The 9071-nt window shown below is 36.4% G+C and overlaps 2 protein-coding genes across 2 annotated transcripts; one reads left to right on the top strand and one right to left on the bottom strand.

Moving 5' to 3' along the window:
- The first annotated feature begins 1840 nt into the window (after positions 1-1840).
- On the top strand, positions 1841-4323 carry LOC136814299 (forkhead box protein B2-like). Its single transcript, XM_067070823.1, has 2 exons — positions 1841-1921; positions 3249-4323. The coding sequence occupies exon 2, from the start codon at positions 3267-3269 to the stop codon at positions 4248-4250; it is 984 nt and encodes a 327-aa protein (XP_066926924.1). The 5' UTR covers positions 1841-1921; positions 3249-3266; the 3' UTR covers positions 4251-4323.
- Positions 4324-6309: 1986 nt separating this feature from the next.
- LOC136814300 (collectin-12-like) lies at positions 6310-8811 on the bottom strand. Its single transcript, XM_067070824.1, has 2 exons — positions 8273-8811; positions 6310-6683 (listed from the first exon to the last, which is right to left on the bottom strand). The coding sequence occupies exons 1-2, from the start codon at positions 8746-8748 to the stop codon at positions 6380-6382; spliced, it is 780 nt and encodes a 259-aa protein (XP_066926925.1). The 5' UTR covers positions 8749-8811; the 3' UTR covers positions 6310-6379.
- Positions 8812-9071: the final 260 nt, after the last annotated feature.

Raw genomic sequence — 9071 nt, forward strand, 5'->3', positions numbered from 1 at the left:
TTTTAGTTGCTTTGTTCAGCATTTTTTTCGTTGGCAGGCTTATATTTTTTTTGAAAATCGATTTCCAAAATTGATTACTAAATTGATTACTAAATTGATTGGAAGATTGTACACACTTTTTTATAAGAATGGTGGTTTTTCATTTCATCATGGATATTCTTAACTTTTTTGGCAAAAATCATCCTAAAATATTTTTGTGCGATATAACATTTTTTGGAAATTTACCTCCTGACTTTTGACCCCCGGACAGCAGGTCTAACCCCCGGACACGTATTAGTTGACCTCCTGGACATGGACAATCAAAATTACCCTCAAACAGAGCAAGTTTACCCCAGGACAAGGCAAATTTTGTAGATTTTCCACTACCCTCTTCCCCCGGACACTATATCCTCCACCACCATTTACGAACATTTTCTGGAAGAGTTCCTTACGGTTTTCTTGGGTTAAAATTGAAATTCGACCTAAAGTTTAAAAATGTTATTCTTCGGTTCAGTTGCTATATTCCATGATGGCGATATTCTTACCATATATTTTATTTTTTAGCCAATTATATCATAAGTATTCTTATAAAGTACCTTATCGGGGAAAAATGTCGGAGTTTTACTTAGTCCGTTTTTTTTTTGTCGGGGAAAAATTTCATCACCTAGAGGCATTTTAGTCACTTCTCCCCGACCAAAATTTCAAATTCGTCACTTTCACCCGACTAAATTGTCCAAAAGAAATGGTTTCCTCACTAATTCGACGTTTAAAGCACTAATTTCGGTAAATAAAGGTGTAAAAAAATTAGATTTAAATTTTGGTTGCGGTATAAAATTTTGGGTAAATGTTTTGGTCGTGGATAAAAAAATCGGGTACAAGTTTTGGTCAGGTGATAAGATGTCGGTGAAATATTTCGTCGGGGAAAAATTTCGTCACCCCCTCAAAATTTTCGTCACTTTCCCCCGACATTTTTTTCCCCGGTAAGGTATATTCTTTTAAAAAGCGTGTATCTTTTTGGACAAAGAAAATGTATCGATGTATTGAATGCGAAAACTACTACAGGCCCCTAGGGGGGGGCGCCAAAATGCAAAGGGCGAAAAAAGACGTCTCTTATTACTAAAGTCTTTAACAAAGGCATTTACTTTTAATAGGGGGGGGGGCCATCAAAATTTTTCGAAAGTGCCTCCCCAGTTTGCCCGGTGTTTTGTCGACCCATAACGCTACTGGTTCTAATATTTCAGATAAGATTTAAAAACTAGTGACCTCGTCTTCCTCTGCTTTGATAAAAACTTTTTTATAGAATTTTTAGACAATGGCAAAAAAAGTTGAAGTTGTAGAGGTTATGTGAATAAACGAGCATGTTCATCTGGCAAACGTTTTTTCTGTATGATTTGAGCAAATATCTCTCTACCTGCACTCAAAGATGAACTCGGAGACGGGGGTTTTGTTGTTGCGGTAGTAAGCACTTTTCCCTAATTTCTGATTGCATTCTTTCTAAATTTGACCTGAATTCATTTTACAAAGTAAACTTTCGCCTTCGTTGATCATTCTTCTAAAACAAGACCTTGTTTGTAAACTATACGTAGAATAAAAAGAAATTGATTTAAAGTTTGTAAACAAAAATAAAAAAAACTTTATTTCTGATCAAACGAAACCTCCTGATTTTATTTTTTCTCTCTTTTGTTTCATACAGAGTTGAGTCGGGACAAACAGAATGTAATATGTTTCACCCAATCAGAAATGAGTTTTTAATCACGTGATACACGGAAACAAAAGAAAATCATCCACAAAATGTAAAACGTGGGGACCAACCAGAAAATATTTACACGATTATCAGTAAACTTATTTTCAAGAAAAATCAAAAAACATATCACACACAAAGAAATTCTTGAGGAACGAAGTCGAAATCAGCTAAGAAGAAATCAGTTTTGTTGTTAAACATGTGAGTGTTTTGTTTGTCAATTATTTACAAACTTTCTCATTCTTTTCTTTTTTCGTTTTGTTTTCTATTTCTAATGTAATTATTTATTAACAAATCTGATTATTGCTTCGGCAACTCTTCACCAAGAGAACAAACGAATTAGAAGATACATTCCATTGAAATTAAAGCTTGCACCATCAGACTAGTCTGGAGGCCCGTTTTCCGAATGCTCTTTTCCCATAACCCCCCCCCCAACATTTTGCAAAGTAATTTTTTTTTACTTTAAAAAATCTTATATATACTGTTTAGAGGGGTGAAATACAAAATTTTCTTCGTCGCCCAACCATGGTGGGCGAAAGAATTCCTTTTTATAAGATTAACGAGGCTCAAATTCTTAAAAAATAAGACGAAAAATAACATTTTTTATAAGGAACCTTAACTAAGCTCCGACCTCCGAGCCTGGGGCTCCTTATTTTTCCAAAGAATTTCAGCCTAGAAGTTCCTTATGGAGTTCTTTACCTACTTAGCTGCTAAGATTGCTAAGTATGTAGTTCATGAACGTTGTTTAATCAATATTGCGCGTCATATTTTTGTTTCAATTTTTGTAAATGAATGTAAAAGTTCAAGTTAAACTGTCTGTTCCTTAACTTGTTTTATTATTCTCAGCTTGAGCAGTTCCTTAACAATTCCTTAATTTTCCAACAATTTTCAGCCTCAAGTTCCTTATAAACGTGTTCCTTACAAAAAAAACGTGTGTAATTTCAGAAGTAGCTACTCAGTAAAAAAAGTAAGATAGACAGACCTGAATACCTCATTTTTGGTCTTAATATAATATGAGGCTCAAAGGAACCGAACAAATGAATCTTACAAAAAAGCATGTATGCACACCACGCATTCAGACAAATATTCATTTTCGGTACACCCGGTAAAAACGTAGTGGTCCCGAACCGAGTCTGATTGCTCTTATTAAATACAATCATGGTCTATCTATTGAGAATTTAGCTTATTTCCTCGTTTTTCAAAATTTGGAGTTCGGGTGAGAAAGTCGCTTTTGGGCTAATTGATAAATTTATTCGAGTATTTCAATTCAGGATGGGTTTAGAGACTTCCAGACCATATTGTGAGCCATATTGTACCGTTCTTGAACTTTTCGATCCTTAAAACCAAAGCTCCTAAGTTTAGCGTTAAAACTCAGGGTTAAAACTGTCCTTCCAACCTAATTAGAGCGTAAATCGTTTGTGGTTAAAAGATTTTGTTGGAGTTTCCGTTTTTTCTCAAATATTACGACCATGATTTTAGTTCTTGCAGAAAAGAAGTATATTTTTTTCAATTTTTTTATCTTCCTCAGAGACAAGACACGTACAAAATGAACACCATAGCTGCAATTGAAGTTGCCGCCGGTTGTCGAAAACTGACCAAACATTCAATTGAATCCTTAACCTCTCCTATAGAAAGCGAAAACGGCAGCGATGGAGGAAGCACATCTCCTAAAAAGGAGAACAAAGATCGTAATAAGGTGCACTCCGACAAGGTGACTTCTTACACTGAGATGATCGCTAGAGCCATCTTAGCATCACCAAATGTCATGGCAACTCTAGCAGATATCTATAGTCACCTCATTTCAAAATATCCTCTTCTGAAAGGCCGAGGTAAATCGTGGAAAAATAGTGTCAGACACACTTTATCATTGAATGAATGGTTCATCAAAATCCCCAAACTTGACAACGCAAAATGTTGTTATTGGTCAATCCATCCGTCCTACCTCCAACGTTTCAGGAAAGGGGATTTTCAAAAACAGCGGAAAGCAGCCATCACTAAATTACGGACACATCATCACAATTCCGGACATCATCATAACCGGTATTACGATTTAAACTACGACATTAGCCCAACTATGGATTACCATTTTCCTACTCATTTCAACGAAATGAATAATACTTCTGTTTCACCTCACGCCAACTTTTCATCATGGCCAAGTAGATCGCCCTATGAGGAATACCAAACATTCTTTCCACCCTCTGGTACCGCCCAACAATATCAAAGCCCGTACCAACCAACTCAAATGTACAATCAACAAGGAACGCCCCCACCCTATCCAGTCCACCCGGCTACTAATTATCCACACTCATATTATGGAGCGCCGGAACATGAAAATTTTTTTAATTATCGACCAGCCGAAACGAATAATTACTATAACGCTCCACCATCCCACATGAGATGTGGCATCAATCGGACAGTTGATCCTTACAGACCCGCAGAGAGAGAAGCTGCTTCTGTATTGGACGATCAACAGAGTAACCCACATCAACCAATTAACTCCGAAATGAAAGCTGAATCAACGGGATGTTAACATTTTTCATTATCGTGAAACTGTATGTATATTTGAAGTTGTGTATCTATTTCAAATCTTTTTTTCTGACTGACTGACATGCTAAAATATTATATTTTTAGGCCTTATTTTAATTCGATATTAAATTCATTAAATTCATTATGAATTTAATTTGCTTGGGACGAGATGGAGTTTTTACAAGCTCTTTTATGATTTGGTTGGTCGTTAACCAGTAATAAAACAATTTTGTTACTTATTTTTCTAAAGAAAAAAAAATTTATTACTTCAAATGACCAATTAAAAGTATCTTATAAAAACTCTATCTCATTTGATTTGCTTAGGATTTTTCGGATATTATTTTCCATTCATCTGTAAATAATGTTCAGTGTATATTATTTTATGTACTTTATTATAACCATATAATCTCTATCACCCATAAAGAAAACTAGTTTCGTAAAGAAAATTATGTATCCATAAAATTCAATCCTAAAAGGTGCAAAATCTCATTCTCTGAGACGCCCCCCCTATACCTCACAGAACACTGTTATAAAATTATGAGAGTATCGATCCCCATCGAGTTTCAATCCGTTATTTTTACCCTCCCTGGTTGAAGAAAATCACATCGGGTCTGTGAGAAGGTGTCTACTAACGGGTTCCCAACCCCTTAAAAATTGAAATATTTAAAAATATCACGAAATTCTTTTAAGGAAAATTAGCCACCAACCGTAGATTTAAAGGCTTTTAAGGATACTAATTTTAGCCACCACCAACCGTAGCGGGACCTTAAGTGTGCGTTTCAGGCTCCCTTAAAGTGCACTGAAATGGTTGATATTCAAATCCCTGGAAATTTGCTCAAATTTGGCTAGAATTTCTTTTGACCATAAGATTCCGATTTCAAAGGCCTTACTTTGGGCCACTCACGTGTTCGTTTTTAAATCGAATGCCTCCCCCGGAAATATCAGTAAAGCTGGATGCTGATACAACAACACGAGGTAAAACATGATGAAAAGGTAAAACAATTTTATAAGAATGGTTGTATAATTTTAAAAATAAACTTGAAAATAGTAAAAAATTACACTACTGTCGGCGGTTTCACATCGATCAGATTATCAAATGTTAGGCTCTGTGCGCATCCATCCATCATGTTTTGATATAGGGGGATGCGTATCGTTTATAAAATGCCCGTCTAGAAGCTTGATTAGTAAGTCATAATTTAAATATCATAAAATTTCATTGAATTTGAATTAAAATTTTGAACGGCTAAGGGTTTAATACAATAATTTTGGAGCCGTTCATCCCATACACATTTTTCATAAGAATACACTTTATAAGAAAGTCCATGATGAAAATGGCCAACAAACTAAGAATATGCTAAGAATATCATCATCATGGAATTTTGCTACTAAAGCTAAGAATGCCATTTTAAGAGCATTTTCAATTATCAATTATCCCCAAGTTAGGCTCAACCCTTTTACAAAAGTGCCATTTTATACTCGAGAGGTATGTACTGAATGTTAAATCTAGTATGAATTAGGATCCTAACCTAAGAATGCTGTAAGAATATTTTAAGATGATTTTCCCAAAAAAGTTAAGAATATCCATGATAAAATGGATTTACACCATTCTTATAAAGCGTGTATTCCAGGACAGGAACTGTATGTACTATACGCATCCCTTATAACAAAACATGACAGAGACAGTCCAGCTGGCACACAACGTTGTTTCAACGTTTATCTAACGTTCACAACGTCCATATAACGTTAGATGAACGTTGAAACAACGTTGTGTGCCAGCTGGGAGGGCCCACGCCACTGGGGGTTGCAGTTGGACCATGGCCCCCACTTTTTTGGAAAGTAAAAATATCTGGTTGCGCCGCCTTAGGCTCTATATTCAGGGGGTGGGGGCGCTTTCAATTTCATGGCGTGGGCCGTGAGAGGGATGCGTGTAGCCTAGGCCCTCTATGCCTAGGCAAATGTTTGAAAATTGATTATCATCAAACATTAAAGTAATATTAAATATAATTTGATAAATAAATGCATTTATGAGTCCGGAAAGTGGCAATATCTTTTTATTTCAAAAGTGTATTCAGAATTTATCCAAAAGAGATATGAAAAATCGGTACATATTATAGCTTGGAGTAGAAAAACCAATCACTCAATGCAAGATGGACATCTTTGTTGCCAAATATTAGTTGATAAGGCTTGTACCAGTGATATTCCATTATCATCATAATCGACTTTGAATTCACAAATATATGCATGATCTTCTGTACAAGGGACAAGCTTAAAACAACCAGGTGCATCCGAATTGGCATTCTCAAAATCTAGCAAAACACACCCTGGAGCACCAGTTGCTGGTGTACCAGTACACCAGTTTCGGTAATCAGAAATATCATTATCAATCCACCTGAATTCCGAATTAGCGATGTCATTTACGAGTCCAATCCAAATAGTGCTATGATAAAAAAAAATTTGCTACCATAAGCAGATATGAAATAGGTAAAAGTTGGTTATTGGAGATTTATTGATCCAATAACCAACGAAAACCTATTGTATATGTTTTATTATATGCCAAGAGGCAAAAAAAACAAAACATTAATTATGTAAACACTCCCATAATCGAACATTTGAATCCCGGTTCGAATATTTTTGTTGCTTTCGTAATAAGTTTCTTAATTTCTTTGAGTCTTAAAATTAGTTCACGAAATCAACAATAGATTTATTTTAATAAATTTCTTTGATAAACAAGAAGAGTGAAATATCAAACTTTGAGAGCAAACTTTGACGAAAAAAAGAACTCTACCGTTCTACCGTGCTATAATCCAGCGGGATGTACTAGGGTTGCAAGCTGACGGGGGGGGGGGGGTTGTGCTGCCCCGACTTTCGACCTTTGGACCCTTACCGGGACTAAAAAGGACAAAAGAAAGTTAAATTTTGTGAATTTCACGACCCTTATTTATTGAAACAATTCGACAAATTTCGAATTCTTTCCAGGGGGTAAAAAAGTTGAAATTTTTCTATTTCTCCGACCCTTAGTTGGACTGAAATTTGATTTTCTGATTTTTCCAACCCTTAGCGGGACTTTGGAAATCAAAAAAAGATACCCGAAGAGGACTCGGGGCTATAAAACAGCCATTGAATAATTCCTGATATACCATAGCTATTATACCACAGTGGTTTTAAATGGTGTAAAATGCTCTTAATCATGTGAAGGCTATTGTAATGGCCAATTTTAAAATTAAGATTTGATAGGTCGATTTTTAACGTTTTTGAGCATTTTCTGAAAGTAACTTTTTTATTCCATTGAGCGTAACTTTTGATCTAATGAACCAAATTTTATAAATGACCCATCAAAATTTAAATTTATTTTTCTTCTTTCCAATGAAAAAGGATTGGTTATTTTTAAGATTTTAGACTTCGGGAAAATTCACTTTAAAGAGAGAAACATTTTTGTGGCGCACCCCGCAAATCTTTTTTGTATCATCGACGGTCGGGAGTATCTCATCTTGACGGTCGGGAGTATCATCGACGGTCGGGAGTATCTCATATTGACGGTCGGGAGTATCATCGACGGGCGGGAGTATCTTAAACTTATCTTAAACCTTGATATATCGACCCGACCGGGGTTCGAACCCACCAAATGAAAGAGTTTCTGAGAAACCCAGTGCGCTATCCGTTGAGCCACACTCGCACAGCAGAACTCAAATTTGGAAATACTTATTGAATGACAAAAAAGACGGGGGTAATGTAATTGTAACATGGGTAAAATTGCCCCTTTTTTAACCTGACTGAAATTCAAGCCGTTACTTGCAACCCTGAGGGGTCCAAGGCGCCGAGTATGCACCCCGCACAGTGACAAGCCGTTACTACCAACCCTGACCTAAGCAATTCCAAACAACAAAACCAAACAACAAAGATGAGATACTCCCGACCGTTGATGAAACTCCTGTCCAAAGGAAAAGAATTTGCGGCGTACCCGGTAGGATTTTTCTTCCAACCGAAAAACTTTCCAGTAGTGTCTAAAGAAAGGGAAAGTTTACTTACTTTAAAGAAAGAAATCTTGCAGTAATATATATATTTTCTCTCGTATTGTAAAGACCAACCAGGTTTGCCATATTTGCTTCGCATAGGTCCCGAGCAGCTTGCCAAGAAAGCATTGGAGTAGCACCTTCAGGAACAAAGTAATGACTTTTGATTCCACAGCCACATAGTTCTATTGGACCAGGGGGTCCTGGAGGCCCTGCATTACCTCTGACACCTCTGTCTCCTGTAGCACCTGGTGGGCCTAAAGGACCTTCCCCACCTAGATCGCCAGTAGGACCAGCGATGGTCGATGGAGGGCCTGGAGGTCCGGCAACACCGTCATCTCCTTCCAGTCCTGATGATCCTTGAGGTCCCATTGGCCCTGGTGGCCCTGCGGGGCAACCAGCACTACAATGATCACAATCATTTTCCAAGTGACAACTTAAGGTGGTTGCAACAAAAAGCAATCTGATAAACCAAACTTTTAGTTTCATCATCACTTCTTTATAGATTATTGATGTATATGCTATATTTTTTTAAATCCAACACTCAAAAGTATGATTTCTGTTTAATGATAACAGAAATCTATTCGTTAACCTTTTTATACCGTTGTCTTTGAGAAAATGAAGAAAAGGAATGGAAAATATTAAGAAAACAAATGAAAAACAAAGAAAATATTACATAAAAACATTGTCAAAATGTTCCGGTTAGGTAGATTATCTTTTCTCGTTTTCGGTAAAGCCAACCCGGAGATATGATCGATTGCCGTCTGTTATGTATTAACAATCTATTGAATTTTCGGTTTTTCGCACTACGTTTT

Source organism: Clytia hemisphaerica, unplaced genomic scaffold, assembly GCF_902728285.1.
Source record: "Clytia hemisphaerica strain Z4C2 unplaced genomic scaffold, Clytia hemisphaerica genome assembly, whole genome shotgun sequence".
Taxonomy (NCBI): domain Eukaryota; kingdom Metazoa; phylum Cnidaria; class Hydrozoa; order Leptothecata; family Clytiidae; genus Clytia; species Clytia hemisphaerica.